Source organism: Colias croceus, chromosome 5 (genome assembly GCF_905220415.1).
Source record: "Colias croceus chromosome 5, ilColCroc2.1".
Classification (NCBI taxonomy): domain Eukaryota; kingdom Metazoa; phylum Arthropoda; class Insecta; order Lepidoptera; family Pieridae; genus Colias; species Colias croceus.
In genome coordinates, this window is record NC_059541.1 from 4,438,859 (window position 1) to 4,457,617 (window position 18,759).

Here is an 18,759-nt window from a genome sequence, read left to right on the forward strand (position 1 = left end):
ATTCAGTTATTTTTACTGAATTTAATAAATAAAAAAATATAAATCTTATATATCAACTTTTATTATATACATATCACCTTTCGTAACCAGTCAAGAATATAAATAGTGTTACCCTAATTACACAAATGATCTGAAATATTTGATTTAGCCTTAAAATTCTTAAATTTATCAGGTCTTATCATTTGTTACATTAGCGTTCATAATGACTACGTTAATAGTAATGATGACAGTTAGTGTTAACAGTCATAGTTTCCTCTATCTAGGAGTTAAATTTAAGCGGTAGATGGAACCCGTTTCCTGGGTTCGATTTGAACCCTGAAGCCGTCGTTTCTCTTGAGGATGATGTCGGCCTGTAATACGTACTGGTCCTCGGTTACGTCAGATACCATTTTGTAGTTACGGAGGATCGTGGACAGGAGGATCTTCAGCTTCAGAAGAGCATATTTACGACCTATAAGCATCAAATTAACGTGTAAGTGCAGCGTAAGATAAACGTTTATCATTGTTCTATTTTATTGTACCGTACTCTAGGATTGTAGAGTAAACAGTTACAAGATAAAACTATTTTAGTAACAATTAGATTCTCAGTGTTGTTATGACAAGTTTTGCAATGGTTTGTTTATACCGGTTTCTTTAATTTTGATTTACATAATTATCTTGCTACAAACACTAATTGCACTTCAGTTTCATATTTTATTGATAACTAATATAAAAAATAGAAACAGCATTTTTTTCCTTGCCCTTAATAACTGAAATTAATAAGTGACAAAATTTTCATAGCCTGATATGATTTTCACAAAAAAAAAGTAAAAAAAATACATACCAACACAACTCCTAGGGCCGGCACTGAATGGAATGTAACTGTAGTAGTGTCTGTTCTGTGTGTTCTCTGGCAGGAAGTTGTCAGGGTCGAACACGTTCGGGTTCTTGTAGTATTTCGGGTTGCGGTGGATCTGGAAGGTTCCGACTACCACCGTGGACCCGGCGGGGAGTACGTAGTTGTTTGTGGCTGCAATTAAATTATTATTTTTGATTCAAATTGTCAGAACGAGGGGGGGACCAACCAAAGCGCGCAAGTTTAAAAAAAATCATTGAAATCGGATCACACAGTCGAAAGTGCTGATCTAACAAACCCAAAAAAAATTGAGTCGAATTGAGAATCTACTTCTTTTTTTGACGTCGCGTAGAAATATTAAATATGAAAAATACATATTTTTTATATACCTAAATTCTTGCGTTTTTATATCTATATTTTATTTATATAAATTATATTTTTAATTGTGAGATGATTTAAACTACAATTAATACGCAATGATTTGAAAGTATAATCTGGACTATTGGCGCGATTATGTCCACAAGGTATGCACATTAACATATAATTTAGAAGATAAAGCGATCAAAGAGTAGAAATAAATTAGTTTGATTTATTAGTACACGTGTAAATTTACTATATGAAATAATTTGCATTATAAATTTATAATTTGCATTAATAAAAATTGTATCCCACTCAATATAACGATATTGATATTACTCCATTTCCTTACTTATATTTCCTTTTGATAAAAATATGAAAGTATAACACATTCTGTTTCTACTATTCGCTAATAATCAATAACATTGTTTTGCTGTGTGACAACATGTGGCCATACATATTACAATTTTATAACATACATTGATTTTATAAGCGAAAGAATCAAAATAAATTCACATATTAACAAATCATTTATACTCACAAATCTTAACGTCACGGTTCAATTTCCTGGCAATGATTGGTACAGGTGGATACATCCTGAGTGATTCAAAGATTACTCTCTCCAAGTATTTCATCTGGAGGGTGTCTTCAAAGGTGCAGGGGCGGTCAGAATCGCCAAAGATGGAGTAGAGCTCATCGTAGACTCTGGTCTGGATGTCCTGGTGGAGGCCGAGCAGGCAGAGCAAGAAACTGGAGCCAGCTGCTGTCGTGTCGTGACCCTGAGATAGAGAATATACCTTATGAAATACTTATTGTATGATACAACTTTAACCACATAATTGTAACTAAACGTTGGTCTCTACGTAAGTAATAAATCGATGAAGAATTTATTATTTAGAACCTGCTCCTATGTAACTTGCAAAGTTTGTAACTTTTCCGAATAAATGAAGTGCTTAATTTTTTTCGAATAAATATTTATATTGAAGTTTTTGAAATAAGAATTATTATAATCATATTGTCCAAAATATGTTTTCAATGTTTTAAGAATCGCATAATTACCTCAAACATAATGGTGTCAACCTCTTCCTTGATTTCATGGTCAGTAATTTTGTTTGTGCCGTTTTGAGCAGACTCAATCATAAGGTCCAAGAAAGCAAGGCGTTTCTTCTCACCTAAAACATATTACAATTTGTATTGGAAGTTATAAACAATGCGATGTTGTTATGCGGAATACGATAAAATTGAACTTGAATTGATCTTTTGCTCCTTGAAACGGTATATCAAGATGAAACAAGATCTCAATTACCTATTTAGTAACATTATCCAATCGAGATCTACTTACCGACGTCATTTTCATCGTTGAAGTCAAGATCATCGCGGTAACCCTTGAAGACTGTGTCAGCCAGAGTCTTGACATTGGCAAGACCTGTCTCGTTTTCTGATGAAGTTTTCTCCTCTACAATGCCAGTTGTGATACCCTTGGATTTGTTCTGGATGTAGCGCTCTTTCTTGTTTTTGATAACCTAAACCACCGAAAAATTGAAGAATTTTCATCGTCCTTTAATGTTTTTGGAAACAATCTAACATTGTTTCAAATGGGTAAACTTTATAAAACATTTATTATTTATAACTAAAAAATATAATTTGTAATTGTATTGCTGATTAATTTATTAATAGAGAAATTGAACAAATTTTCATCGTCCTTTAAAGTTCTTAAACAATGTAAAATTGAATCTAATTGTTTAAAGTTTGTTTCAAACTAAATTTAAATGTAATTGTATAAGTAATTAGTTAAAACGGTTTATACTAACCTTGTTAGTCAGACCGTGGATGATGCCCAACAGTTGCTTTTGCTTTTCGAAGAAAGATGTAAACTTGAAGATTGCGTCGAAACGAAGCCAGAATTTGTAATGTCTTTGGTGAATGATATCGCACATCCTATAAATTATGAATTATTAACATCGTAATATAACCGAATAAAACAGTAGAAATAATTACTTTAAACATGTTTAGAAGCTTTTTTTTTTTCAAGATTAGAGGTTTCAATAGAGAGATAGAGAGATTAGAGTTTTAGATATAGGTACATACTTCATGACAGCCATAGCGTAATCGAAGCCGGATTCGTCTTGAGTTTCTTTGGTAATACCCATAGCGGTTTCTGAAATAATTATGGCATTTTATATAAATTTGGATTGGAGCATGATTTTAATTTTATCTAGGTATATAAAGGAATTGAGACTTTATTAAATTGTATGTACAATTAAAGAAAGTAAAGCTATTTAAAGCTAATTAAAGCTATTTTTTTAGTATAGTAATTATAGTTTACAGTAACTTGATTTATCAAAATCAGAAAAAAATGTATTAATACAAAAAATAAACGTGTAGAATGTATCTTATGAGTGTTTTATGAAATAAACTTTAACAATAGATAACATAAACAGATAATACTCCTACTAAAACAATAATATATTATTATGACGTATTAAATTAATTAATGCATCATAAATAAATAGTAGTTAATTATTGAAATAGGTATTCATCGATGACGCACTTTCCAAATCAAATGTTGCTTCATCATTACAATTGATTTTATTGTTAACAATAAAAACAAAATTATGTACTAAGGTCATAATTATGTATACGTATGAATATGCAAAACTAGTTTTTTTTTAATAAACAGAATTCGTTTGTACGTAATTATGTACATATTAAATAATTTAATTGCTGAAAAATTAAGTTTTCTTGATTGTGTGCATGTCTTTTGTTGTTTTTTTGGCGATGCAAAAGTTCGATAATATAATCGAATGAACTGTCAATGTAATAAGGTAATGTAAATTTTTGTTGTCGTATCCGTTATTCGATCAAGTTTCTTTACTCGTTTTTATTTAAAACAGTATTGCAGAAATAAAACATTCTACTTTTAGATTTAGATAATATTTATAAATATAAAATCTATAAAAAGAGGATTTTATGAAGTGATAAAGATGTAAATATTAATCATTCTAAAAATAGTTTATGCTATTTTGGTGTTTATATTCTTACACAATGTTATGATTTTGTTTTACGTAATGTTGTGAAATTCAAATACAACATTAATAATGAGAATGTATAATATCGAATATGATTTTGAGTTTCGTTAATTTAATTGTAATTGAATACTAATAGATTAGTAGTATAGTACATATAAAATTTCTCAATAATTTATTATTTCCTTATCGCGTTAATTATAGGGAAATGAGTAGGGTAAGTTAAAAATCTTACCCAAAAGAATGTCTACAGTGACACCGCTCATGTAGTCGTGGACATCGAAGACTCTTCCCATTTCGGTCTTCATCCTGTTGACAACACTCTTGCTGTTCTGGTTGAAGGTGTCCACGAAGGACTTCAGGATGTTGATGTGGAATGTGGGTGCAATCATTTTGCGGTGGGACCTCCATTTCTCGCCTAAATTGAGACATTTGGTTGTTGATCAACAATTGTTTGTTAGAGTAAAAATGAAAATTATTTATAAGGCTATAATCACATTAATTAAGATGTGTTTACAAATAACAAAAATTTGGTTAAGCATGGCGTGGATATACAGTCTATAAGAAATTGTGTTTAGTCTAAACGTTATTTAGAATTAAACAATTCGTATATTTATAATTGAAATTTACGTCACAAAATATCTATACTAATATTATAAAGCTGAAGAGTTTGTTTGTTTGAACGCGCTAATCTCGGGAACTACTGGACCAATGAAATGAAAAATTCTTTCGGTGTTAGATAGCTCATTTATCGAGGAAGGCTATTATAGGATATATATCATCACGCTACGACCAACAGGAGTGGAGCCACGGGGGTGAAACCGCGCGGAGCAGCTAGTATACAATCGTTATTAGTCTATTAGAGCAGTGATGTCTACAAATCTTTTGTTAATTTTACTCCATATAAAATAATTGCAAAATATACAAATAATGTATCAATGTATGATTTACCTGAACTAATAAGGAGACCTTCACCAAGCCATGGCTTGAAGAATTTGTACTCAGTGGCTTTGTCAATGTGTACTTGGCTGTTAAGGATTACTTCTACATCATCAGGGTCGCTCAAGAACACAATGAGCTTTGAGCCGAACCAACCACGGACGACTGTTCCGTATACTTCGGCGTATTCCAGGGCAAGTTTGACCAATTCTAAAATGAAATGTTGGAGTTATGTAATGGCGAATTTTATCAATGTTAAATTACTACCACCTCAAACAATACATTACTATCATATTTTCAGGTTTGGGCCTATAAATAGTATTTATTCTCCAGCTATATTTTAGGAATGATAAAACATGAATATTTTAAAATACACAGAACAGTAAATATCGATCATGATACGGCGAAAAAAAAAACTTATTTAACATTATTTTATCGACATAACAATATTTTGTATTCGCTACTGAGAACCTCCGTCATTCTTTAAAAAGTCAGTTAAATATTTACTTCCATCTGTGTTTTGTAACGGCTTAAAAACTACGGTCAAATTTGATTTTTTCAAATTGTCTATTGTTTAATAGATAAAATGTAAAGCATATTTTATCGTATGAATATAGAATATAGACGCCATAATAATTTAAATAATTATATCTCTTATAATGTTGCCTTTAAAATGTGAAGGAAGAAACTTTTGTGAGCCTTTCTAAAGCACGGATCTTTAGTGGGTATTATAAATTACAATATGCGAAACTTTAGTTGTTCGGATATTTAGATAAATACCTTTATGTATATGTGCGGATGTTGGTTATTAAATTACTCCACAAATGAATTAGGTAGTTAATACTCTGGATTAGCGTATAGTCTATCTTTTAACTTGGTTATCTCAAATAATATAGAGGATCTATTTTCACTATGACGTCCATATTATATAAAGTGCTATTGGATTTGAGTTTAGTGGTGTTATCGATACCAATCTTACCTTCTGGTTTTTTACCGAGGGCCAACAAAGCATTTCCGAATACGGGAATTGCCATGGGCCCTGGCAGTTTGTTTCCTAGCTTGTGTAATCTTGACTGTTGTTGCCATCTGTATAAGAGCCATAATCCAGTGGCAAGGAGAACTAGAGGATAAAAGATCAGACGCGTCGAGAGCTGGTACGTCTGAACGTCTTCGACGACCGTCATGTTGCTGCAAAAAAGAAAACGTCTAAATACATGCAATTATATTATTATAAGAAAGAAAGTGATATATCTATTGACCATTTTAGTCATCATTGCTACATACTATAAAACAAAGTCACTTTCCGCTATCTGTCAGTCTGTACTTATGTACCTACCTACGCTAAGATCATCTTCGCAACTAATTTTGATGTGGTGTTTTCATAGATTGACTAAAGTTCGAAGAAAAAGGTTTCAGTAGCGAAAGTTTTTTTTATATAAAAAAAAATAAGGAACTTTACAATAGGAAAATAAGAAAGCTTTATTTTAAATCTATCATACGTCGCGGGCAGAATATTTCATAAAATATATGAATAGATAGAAAGTAAAGTAATAAGAAAATTAGAAAAGTCTATCTATGGTTTTACAGAGATTTTCTTTGCAAATACATAATTTAGTAAAGCTTATAATAATATAATCCTAAAATGGTTTTGTAGAAATCATCGATGTTTGAGTTAATCGAAGCTTTACTATTTGCAAACTATTTGTCATGTATCTGAATTTGAAAATATCATTGTTCATTATTTTTTCCATAAATAAATAACAGCACGTATGGATGCAGTAAAATATTCTTATGCAGTTATATTAAATAAGAAGGTCAAGTTTGAAATGGATAACATTAATAAACAAAATTTTAGTTCCTTTTGGAAAGAAAAGTAATTATAAAAATTTTGTAATTTTTTGTTTAAAATATATTATTAAGAAGAAATTGGCAGTGATAAAATAATATCTTATTATATTTGTTTGTCATATAAATTTGTCCGCCAATTTTTTTTTTTAATAAAAATGATACCTATTGAAATATTTTGCAAATACACACGAAAAATCTAAGATTATCAAAATAAACACATGTATGGTAATAATTAAGAACACGAAACTTAAATAAGCTTCTATTTTAGTTACAATAAATAAAATATTTAGATATAATTTTTAGTAATAAACCATAGAAAAATAATAACATCACCCACTTAGAAACAACTTTGGTAATTTTCGAAATAGAAAAGTATTTAGTCTGAAAAGTTTTCAATTATTACATAATTATGTGAGTTCTATTAAATATGCACGTTGTAGGTACCTGGTTAATCCAGACGGTGTGATGTGAAAATATAGTCCTCTTTGCTCCAGTTACAATTGGTGGTGTATTGCTATTTGGCTTTAAGATTCGCTAAACAACAGTTCTTATATAATGACGATGACAAACGAAATCACAAAAGTGTTAAGGTGAGGACACATGCGCGTTTTACCTACGATATAAGTATAATAATTTTATTTAGGGATATTTGAGCTTTTATTACTCTTTATGAGCTCTATCTCAGCAGTGAAAACTGAATATCATAAATAGTTTTATTATCTAGGTACTAAACGATACACGCCTGGCTTCCATGATACTTTAAATTTGTTGTTTTTTATGATAAATATATATTTTTTCATAGGTACAGATGCTAGTTTTCTTGATTCGAGTTTTAAGGATTTTTTTTATTATTTTCAATCCGCTTTAATAGATACTATTCTCCTGCATTTTCCTATGAAATGCATTTCATTTTTCATTCACCTATAATATGAGCCTGGCAGAGTTGTTATTACTAAATGTAATTTCTAATACTCATACATTTAATTACGAATTCAGTGAAAGCTTGTTTAGGAGCGCTTTTACACAAATACCATATACTTGTCATAGTGTAAAATGTTGATTTTTTTATTCCAACAGATTCACTTAACAAATAATTCAAGTTTATGATAGTTTATTACACCATGAAATCTAATTTTAAAATAAGCTTTTTGTGAAATGACTACATTATCTGTATATACTATTATTTAACATTATATTATACTATTAGAAAAACAATATGTATAAGCCCTAACTATAATGAAATTAATAGTTATAATTCCTTGACATTTCACCTGAAATTTTTTCATTGTTTGCTAATGGATCGAATCACTTATGACCAATTGATTGGTGATAAAATTTATGTTGAACTTGTAAACAGTTAACCAAATTATAATATTTCATACAGTATTATATAAAAATTTCATTACCTAGTACTAACTGTGTGTATGTAAATAATTGTATCATTTTAATAACTTATTACCGATGTAAATTTATGAAATTAATAATATATAGAGCATTGACATAACACATTTCGTAATAGGTCGATGGAAAACTTTGGTTTTGGATCTTACGTTTGGTTTAATGAGATTCAGCTATGAATTTTACATTTTTGATTTTAGATCTAATTGTATGTATGTTTATATGTATAGTTTCTTTATTCTCTTTGGATCTATAGTACGTCATATCGTCGTCTGTGGTCTATAGTCTATACCTATTTACTGTACTCGGTTCCACGATTCTGTGTTCGGGTCCTGGTAGAAACCTCAAAAAGTCTTGTTCTCAATGGATCAAGGAGCCAATACCAATCACTGAAACAGACGTAAATTATCATCATATGCATATTATATTCTGTGTATTCACGGCGAGTGATATCGTCCTAAGGGAGATTACATTGCGGCCTCTGAAAAAGTGTGGTAGATTTTACTTGTTTCCAAAAGTTTTTTTGGCTCTACGACATAATATTTGTGTTTACATAATATTTGGGGTGTCATACACGTATTAAAAAAAAAAATAACTTTTTTGACGGCTATGCCAATATGAAAGAGTAAAAAATCGTTATAGTGTGTGCATTAAAAAAGAGTGTGCGTTATTTCATAAGTATAGATCAAAATAATTTTCTTAGTCTAGTGTGGTTAGATGTGGCTACTCTCCAGTAGGGACTCCTCCCTAGCAACAAATACTGTAAGGAGCATTTAGCTTAGCAGTAATTAAGTAAATTATAAAATATTATTTGATTTCCTTAGCACTCTAGCTATATATGCACAAAATACACGTAAGTATTTTCTTTCACAACATAATTAATAATTCCTAAATTAATTAATCTAGAATTTACAGTGGTAGTACATACGCATCGATTCAAATACGCATTTTGGCACTATTGAAGAAAACATCGTTTTGTTTCAGGGAAATTATTATCAACTTAGTTAATTTCAAGTTATTGTTCCTCTTTGTTCAGTAGTTTTTGTTTTTGGATAAAACTTAAGTTATTGGTGAACCAAACCTAACTTTTTGATGTACAGGAAATTGCATTCGCGATGGCATTCGTGATGGCATTCGCGATGGCATTCGCGATGGCATTCGCGATGGCATTCGCGATGGAATTCGCGGTGGCATTCGCGATGGCATTCGCAATGGCGTTCGCGATAGCATTCACGATGGCAGTAGCGATGGCATTCGCAATGGCGTTCGCGATAGCATTCGCGATGGCATTCGCGATGGAATTCGCGATGGAATTCGCAGTGGCATTCGCGAGTGCATTTATGATGGCGTTTCGTTTCGTTTCGAATTTAGTCTGTGCAGATTTTGATGCAAGACAATTCTTCGAATTAAATACGATATTTCTTATGTATAAGTTATAACTAATTACTGACTTAATAGAATTTCATATTAAAACCAGATCCCTTATAATCCGTTCAATCGTCTCTCACGTTCAATCCCATAATAACAGTTAAAAATAGTTAAAAGTCAAAATAACACTCTCGTGAAAAGGATATGGGAATATATCAGAAAGGATAGCAAAAAGTTTTACTCACTAACCGATCGTCGATCCCATGTCCTCGTCGTGGTCGTTTAACAAATTTATTTTTCGGTTCTTTTAGGATAGCACGGCCTTTGCCTTTATAGCCATTGCTATAAAGGTCTTCCAAATTAGCCCTAGAACATTTTCTAGGGCTAATTTGGAAGACCTCTAGACATGCAGACCTTTTATGGCTATCCTAATTCCTACCGGCTGCGCCAGTTAAACTTTGCGGGAGCGATTTGCCTTTTTTAAAAATAAATTATATAAAATTAAAATTAAACTTATTTAATTTCTTAACTATAACAAGTGGACGATTTGGAGTCACAAATGTTAATACCCAGAATTACATACATGATACAATCGGTACAATATTGCGAAACAAATGGCCAGCGGAAGGCTATTGCTCAACCTAATACAGAGAGTTAGGGTGGATGTGTAACTAGGTTCAGTTATAGGTTTCAAAATATCCGTTATGTGGGTTGGTAAACTTAATAATTCATCCTTCCAATTTACACACCTGCCTCTTTAATGTAAGCAAATGATCTATAATGATTATTTTGTAACCACAAACCTGTAGGAATAAAAAAAGGTAACTTCTTTTATTTTACTACTAGCTGCTCCGCACGGTTTCACCCCCGTGAAGCCCCCGTGGCTCCACCCCTGTCGGTCGTAGCGTGATGATATATAGCCTATAACCTTCCTCGATAAATGGGCTATCTAACACCGAAAGAATTTTTCAAATCGGACCAGTAGTTCCCGAGATTAGCGCGTTCAAATAAACAAACAAACAAACTCTTCAGCTTTATAATATTAGTATAGATATACTTGAGATTTATGCCTTTCTACATATTTCAAAGATGTTTGAAATAATAATCAGTAGAGCAATAATTTGTGTTCACTACTTGAGAATTATAGAATATTACCTACGTACAATTATTTTTTAAGATGAACGTTTTAGGTATTTTTTGTTCTGACAGCCCATTTTTGAGAAAGATTCTTAAGAGATTTTATCTAAGTGTGTGAAATTAATTCACAATAATTACACTTATTTACAATATTATGTCTACGATTCGTCAATGCACGTAGTTCAATTTCAATCAGATCCAAAAGTAAATGTTAACGGCAATTTCTCTTATGTTCATTTTTGCTATACCACATTTGGAGGCGGTTAAAATTGGAAACCACTACATTATGTTTTTAATAAATACGAACTAGAAGTACAAACATATTTTAAAAGAAAATCAAGATGTTGTTTGGGCCAGGCCAAAAACATTGCATTAAAATGCATTTATAAAAAGTTACCCTTTGCGTTTACAAGATAGTTATCTTTATAAACAAGTAGGTAACATTGCAATGTTAGCAAGTACATTTGCATGTTAATGAACTAATGTCATTTGTTATTTGACATGTGCATGACTTTATAATTTTAATTTAGATAATATTATAATGTTATCTATTAAGATGCTGTCTAAGCCCTGCAATACGTTTAAGTATGCCCTTGATACCTACCTATAATTATTGTATAGGTAGGTATACAGGTTGGTCTACCGTGTAAATTTAAAAGCTTCGCTTTTCTAAAACTTACATTTTTAATTTGGTGGTGTTCCATTTGGGTTTCTATAATTACAGTAAAATCAAAAGGCAATCGTGGAAATATTAGTAATGTTTATTGTGCTGTGTGCATACCTAATTTACAAATTTGAATAACCCAACAATATGCTTACATAATAAATTTGGAGCTTATTAAATTCTTTGACTGCATATTAAAGTCATAGTATTGTAACAATTAATATTGTATTTAATATTTAAAATTTGGAGTTAACTCAGAAAAATGATGACACCTTAGTTAACTGTTTCATTTGGAATTCTTGCAACGTTTAGTACAATATCTTGTTTTTAGTGGGTTACGATTCAGATAAGTAGGTAATTTTAAAGTTTTCGGACTCCAAATCCAGAGGCCAATAACATCCGAGTCAATAGCCTTTAGGTCACATATAAACGTGAACCTGAATTAGTTTTATATTTTGAATTTTAGGGTATGTGGGATGATAAAGGTCACAATGGATGCGAAGAAATTCGGATGCATAGGTAGATTATACTAATTTAATTAAAATTAAAATTTTGCGAATTGAGTAGAAAATTGTAAATGCTAATTTAATGCTTTTTATTTAACACAGATATTGGTCGATAGGTACCTGTTACGATTAATATTCATCATGGTAGCAAATATCAATACTTTACCATTATAAAATGTATCTTTATGATTTATCTATATTAATATTATAGTTTTTTGTATTACGAATGCTTAATAGGTAATTAGGGGTCACGTGATGTTTTGGATCCCTCTTATGTGGTGGTGGCCAAATTTATAATATTATGTGACTATTTTTGATGATGTCGTTTGAAATATTATAAAATATTTAAGAAGACGAAATCACAGTATGAGTGCTACTTAAAATACATTGAAAAAATTCATTTTTAAATTGATTTTATTATTTTCGTAAAGCTGCCTCTAAGAAGCGCATAACAAAAATTATACGCGGTATTAATATTGCAAAACGTATAATAATTGTTATATAACTATATACGAAATAAATAAATAGACAATTATTTAGTTACGAACCTATCATAACTACCTATACCTACATTATAATCTTGTTAAAAAATAGACAACGCCAATCGGAGAAGATAGAGCGTTTTCCTATAGAATACATTAGTTATGTCTAACAAAGAAGCTCTCGAAAACTTTATTAATAGCAAAAATTACAAATAAAAAAAAAATCAGATGTAAATAACACTATTTGTTGTCATAATATGCAATTGCAAACGTAAATAATTTGAATAATTCTATAACAAATTTAAATTAAGTTTCACAATATGAAAAAATGTCGTTAAATTAAACCATTTTCATTTCTCATCATAGCTACTGTGTACTCATCGTACATCGATTATATCGATTTTTTTTGTGTCTGAGTCTATAGTGCTGAAACGTGATTTCATAAATAACGGATATGTAAGTTTATCTGTACTAATATTATAAAGCTGAAATGTTTGTGACACCAAAATGATCGAGGAAGGCAGGGCTACGGCTCTATCATCACGCTAAGACCAACAGGAGCGGAGCACTGCGGGTAAAAGCGCGGGACTATCTTTTTAGGTACGTAGTAAGTGTATCATAAATAAATCGATGACATGTTTCCTTGTCTTGTGATAAGCACATAACATACCCGAGATTTATAGACGCATGCTATAATATTAACACTCATATAAAAGTTATTTATTCATTAAAATTATTGATTAAATCGGATCTTTAAGAGTCATGAGGCATCTTTCATTTCTATTTATATTTTGCTTCTACGATATCATGTACATTTATGTCTTTTGGTTTTGTATTACATGAAATATTTCGATTTAACAACACTACCAACCCATAGGCATTGTTGGTTTATATAGTAGGGTTTATTAGTGCCCTACTTACTAAGAAGCCTCAGTTTTTTTTTTCAAATGGTATTTCGATTAGGTGTTCTTTTTCGGAGAGCGGATCTAAAAGTTGCGTTTTTTTTAAATTTCCTCAATTTCTTAAGGAACTACTTGCTCTATTTTTAGTACTATGCGTGTAAAATGAAAAATTTATACTAAGAAAGTTATTTTGTTCATGTCATTCAAGATTTATTTTTAATTAATATGTGTACGTAGTTATGTAGGTAATGTTTTGTTAAAAGTCGTGAGAATAGAGATCTCTACTTATTGATAATTATAATTGTTAATAAATGTCTAACATACTTACGTAATTTTTTAATACACGTTCATTTAAAATGATCAAAGGTCAGGTTTTAAAAGGTCTAGGTGTTATTTTGTTGTAAAAGGGACTAGGTAAACACCATTAAATATACAAATGATTGTTTTATTTACACAGTGACAACTTATTATTTAAATGAGGTTTCACGTGCAAACTAGATTGTGAATCATATATGCGTCAGGGGTGTTAGAAAAATAAACAAAAGGAATGATGTGTAATACAATGAATAACTTTAAAGAACATTTTTTATTAATATTATTAACAATACCTACAACAACATTATCCTAATTAAAAACACTTCAAAATGACCCTTCAAAAAGCCCTAAGCAGCCATTTTTTCATTATTGCCTGGAAATAATTTCGTTATATCTCTCCTCAAAAGCAATCGTTATAGCTGAGGTGACACAATAAATTATTCTATCCCAATTTTTCAAATATTTCAATACAATATCTACGACTTTTTCTCCATTTCTGCAGTGAATGAGGTCTTTTGCGATATTCATCTTCTGTCTATGTACTTCCTCAGCTTATAAATGCCACTAAATGTCTTATCCTAGTGTGTAATACCAGAATAAAAGGAGGTAGAGTGAGGACTCTACCTCCTTTTATTCTCTTTTATATTGGAGGGAATATTTCTACTAAATCCTTTATTAGGATCTTGGATAGACCTTTTTTTCAAACAGAGATTATTTGATTACCTGAATTTCATTACTTTTACCGTAGCGTACTTTTACTACAACATGACAAAAATAAGTAGAAGTCAGAAAATATATGTGGTTGTTAACGGGCTATGAGAGTGATTTACAAGAACACACTGTGAAACTCATATGTACCTGTTCAAATATCCAATTTACATTGTTATTTTATAGAGATATGTACAAAAACTAAATATGTACTGTTTTTTGAAACCACAAACAAAATAACACATCAATTTACACATTAGGTGGCATGTTTACATTATTCTTTCTCATGCCATTCTAAACTAATTGATCGTATAAAGTAATTAAATACAGATAATGGTAATTCAATAAAGGATTATTTAAAACCATTTTCATCTGTAAAAATGTACCTAGTGTTTCTATTGTGATAGTAAATATTTTTTATTTATCGTTTAGCATTATTTGATGTTTATTTCAATATATTGTATTGTATTATTCTGGATATATTATATTGCATATTAAAAAAACCGTTACATTTAGGGCAATAATAACGGAAGAAAATTATTATTGTTGTTTTAATACAAGGTCTTTAGGTACAGCAATGAAAGGAATGCAGTTCGACCATGGAATGACAAAGATCGAAGAGCATCAGTGGTAAAGAAATTACGAATCTTTGTGCTGAGAAATCTTTCGCAAAATATAATGAAAAACAATAACAATAATAATATTATAAGTATATAAAATTATATATATCCCGTAAATCTCTTCGTGGTAAATAATGGCAGTATTAAAATCGTTATAAATAATGTCTGTCTTACAAAGTTGTCTTATATATTTGTAAGGGAACAAACTATAAACAACGGTTTTTTTTTATAGCGTTATGTTGACAATATTTTGAAATACGATTAAAGATTTATGTAAAAAGATGAAGGTTAGGGAAAATTGTCACACAGAGACTAGGTATAGCTATTCATTTAAACACGGTCTATTCAAATTACGCTTTTCATTTTCATAAAATTATAACCTTTATTAATGCATTTAATGAAATGTGATACATACTCAATAATTATAACATATAAAAATAATAATCTTGCATGTGTAACTAAATACATTAATAGTATCTATTATATATTATTATGTAACATGCGCATAAGCTTGGATTCGTCATCCTACCTGAGGCTCTTATTTATTAAACATATAATAATAAATTGTAGTACATATATAATTAATATAATGAGGTGTCTTTAATAATAATTATTGTTAGTTATAATGCTTCTTAAACGTTACGTTACGAAACGTTAACGTTCTTACAAATCACGTGCGTTTGTCACATTAAAACAGGGCAAATTTTATTTTTTTGGCAAATTTTTGGACGTTTTATAGCGTTCTCTATGGTAATCATTTTAATCTCTATTTTTATGATAAAATTTAAGAATATACTAAGTTTTTGTATATACCTGTGTAGTGTGGATATTTATAGAACATATTAGTATAGTCACGGTTCATTTACATCAAAAGCACAGAGCTAGAGCAAGAGCATTCTTTCGTGACCTTTTAGTGTAAACTTAAACTCGTATAGTGTTGTTCAGCATTAGAACATTGCATAAAATCATTTCGAACGCACTAAGAAAAACGAAAGAAGCTTTACGCATACGCAATAAAAGAATTTGACATAATGGGGTTAGAATATCTAAGCATTCGCCCGTTTGATGTAAATGTAAATGCACCGTTACAGAATTATAATCTATCAAATAATTTTGTGGAATTCTGATCGACTCTTTGGTAAAATAGTAAACATGCGCAAAAAGACAGGAGAAAATTAACAAAGAAAAATCTTGCTTTGGAAGGGTAATGTAGGCTGACCACCTTCTTGCTCGTAAAGATTGCAGATAACAGACGGTAAATAATACCCCACAAGCAGATTGGATTTACACATAATATATTCTGTCTTAAATCTTACTTTATATTCATGTTGTTAATATACGGTTTAGCTTAGCTCTTTATTGCATTTAACTGAACAAGTAAAGTAGGATTGACCTATATATCACAATTTTGCAAGTAAGTACCTAATTAATAAATATCACAAAATACAGAACATCCATCTTCTCCAGACAAACAAAAAGGAGAAAATACAAACTTGCACTATGAAGACTTAATCTATACATATAATAAAATCGTAGGGAAGTCAAAACTGTACATTGAATATTTTTTTAAAAGAATACTTGGGCCGTGATCTATCTATACAAATATTATAAAGAGGAAAGGTTTGATTTTTTGTTTGTTTGTTTGTATGAATTGAATAGGCTCCGAAACTACTTGGCAGATTTGAAAAATTCTTTCACTGTTGGAAAGCTACATCATTTCTGAGTGACATAGGCTATATTTCATTTTCAAAAAAAATAGGCATCCTTACTAAAATTACGATAACGTAATCCAAGGTGTGAAAAAAATATCAAAAAACTACCTTACATCGCGTGCGCTGCGAAAACTATTGATGATAGAACAAAATGATATACTACATTTTTTTAGAACACACCATTATCTACAAAAAATCAGCGGCAGCATATCTCTAACTATTACAGTCATGTCACAATAAGCGTTTTTTTATTGAAAAAAAGAAATTAAAATACCACCGCTACAAAAAGCTCTTTATTTGTACCTTGGTATTAACCCTTATCAAAATAAACGATGTATTATTTAAGACTGCTTCAATATCTTTATATTACTTTTTGAATTATTCGATTCTGACAATCCAATCAAAAGATATCACGAGTTAAAAAAAAATTAAAAAATAAACTGTATTCGGCTAGCTATGCGTTGTAAGCGTCACTCGGGCAGGGGTACGGGAGGGGGGTTAAGATCACGAAATAAACTTGCCGCGCGGCTTACTCGCGCGGTCGGCTACCTACGTGATGGACGTGTGCGGAATTTACGCTTGATAATAATTCGTTTAGTAAAATTAACAAATCTAAATGTAATGTTTAATGCCCGTGCGAAGCCGGGACGGGCCGCTAGTAATCGATATAGAAGCCAAAAACATAGTTTTTAGAATTTTTGTCTGTTTGTCTGTTTGTCTGTATGTTTGTCTGGGCTAATCTCGAAAAGTACTGCATAGATTGACTTCAAATTTTGCATGAATATTACTAACAGGTCGGGTGAGGCTATAGGCTACATATTATCAAGCTATCACCTACGGGGGAGGAGCTGTGAACCTTTATTTTTCTTTCATATTCCGTGTACTACGACAGCGTACAATCTAAAGACTCATGTTTAAATGTTGTTTTTGAGTAAGCCATGCTATTATCTACCTTTACACTATAAAAACTACGTCATTTATGTAATTTTGGCAGAGAAACAGTTAAATGAATCTTAGCAGTATAAAGACAAATTTGAAACAGCGCCATCTATAGCCAGTGTTATAAAAATCAAACACACATTAACTATTGGAAATTAATAATTAAATGACGTTGTTTGACAATATCTAGATTGAAACTATAAAAATTATGCCATTTAAGTAACTTGGGAAGAGAAACATAGTTTAAAGAATGTAAGTTGTATAATGTTAATTTTGTAACAGCGCCATCTATGAGATTTCGTAAAAATCAAATCAATTTACATGTTAACACTACTGAATACACTGTTGAAAATTAATAATTTAAATATAATCATGTTATTTATTTAACTCTTTAACCCATATCTTCCCTTCCTTATAAGGTATATTTCGTGTAAATAATAAATATACTACATTTTTTTAAGGTGAGGGTAGATGTTTATTATTTTAAGTAAAACTAGACACCATTATCTACAGTAATTAATCTAATATTGATTGTGTTCATTAGTTACAATTTTAAAAATCTTCGTGTTTTATAAATTTACTAGCTTACCGCCCGCGGCTTCGCCCGCTTTGTCTAAAACCTAATAAATTATATACTAAAACCTTGCTCTTGAATTAGTCTATCTATTTAAAAAACCGCATCAAAATCCGTTGCGTAGTTTTAAAGATTTAAGCATACAAAGGGACATAGGGACAGAGAAATCGACTTTTGACTATTGAATGCCATAAAACCAAAAATATCAAATGCAATCTTAGTGTTTTGTGAATTTTCACCGTCATGCGTTCCCACTAAAGGTAAGTTGTTACATACAGGTATTTATTTTTTTATAATGATAGCAATTCATGTGTTTTGTTGGTATTATTCTTTTATATAATATGACTTTTACAAGATTTTGAGGTGCATTGGGAACAGTAGTTTTTGATAAAATTTTATTTGTAAGTAGCTTTTTTTATAGATTTACAG

The 18,759-nt window shown here is 30.4% G+C and overlaps 1 protein-coding gene across 3 annotated transcripts; it reads right to left on the bottom strand.

Moving 5' to 3' along the window:
• Positions 1-43: 43 nt before the first annotated feature.
• LOC123691641 (cytochrome P450 4g15-like) lies at positions 44-10,126 on the bottom strand. 3 transcript variants are annotated; one of them, XM_045636141.1, is made up of 12 exons: positions 10,017-10,126; positions 8,696-8,792; positions 6,137-6,345; positions 5,170-5,367; positions 4,454-4,636; positions 3,281-3,350; positions 3,004-3,130; positions 2,535-2,715; positions 2,252-2,364; positions 1,734-1,971; positions 824-1,009; positions 44-451 (listed from the first exon to the last, which is right to left on the bottom strand). In XM_045636141.1, the coding sequence occupies exons 3-12, from the start codon at positions 6,339-6,341 to the stop codon at positions 273-275; spliced, it is 1,680 nt and encodes a 559-aa protein (XP_045492097.1). In that variant the 5' UTR covers positions 6,342-6,345; positions 8,696-8,792; positions 10,017-10,126; the 3' UTR covers positions 44-272. The 3 variants fall into 3 exon arrangements, with proteins under 3 accessions (XP_045492097.1, XP_045492098.1, XP_045492096.1); XM_045636142.1 differs by having other exon boundaries at positions 10,021-10,124; XM_045636140.1 differs by lacking the exons at positions 8,696-8,792; positions 10,017-10,126 and adding an exon at positions 7,450-7,583.
• Between the last annotated feature and the right edge of the window lie 8,633 nt (positions 10,127-18,759).

What these genes read in the sequence shown, in the direction of transcription:
- LOC123691641 (XM_045636141.1), bottom strand. Translation starts at nt 6,341, where the DNA reads ATGACGGTCGTCGAAGACGTTCAGACGTACCAGCTCTCGACGCGTCTG. An exon ending in AGGTCTCCTTATTAGTTCAG is followed by an intron (nt 4,637 to 5,169) that starts GTAAATCATACA and finishes GTCTCAATTTAG; the next exon opens with GCGAGAAATGGAGGTCCCAC. An exon ending in TACGCTATGGCTGTCATGAA is followed by an intron (nt 3,131 to 3,280) that starts GTATGTACCTAT and finishes CATAATTTATAG; the next exon opens with GATGTGCGATATCATTCACC.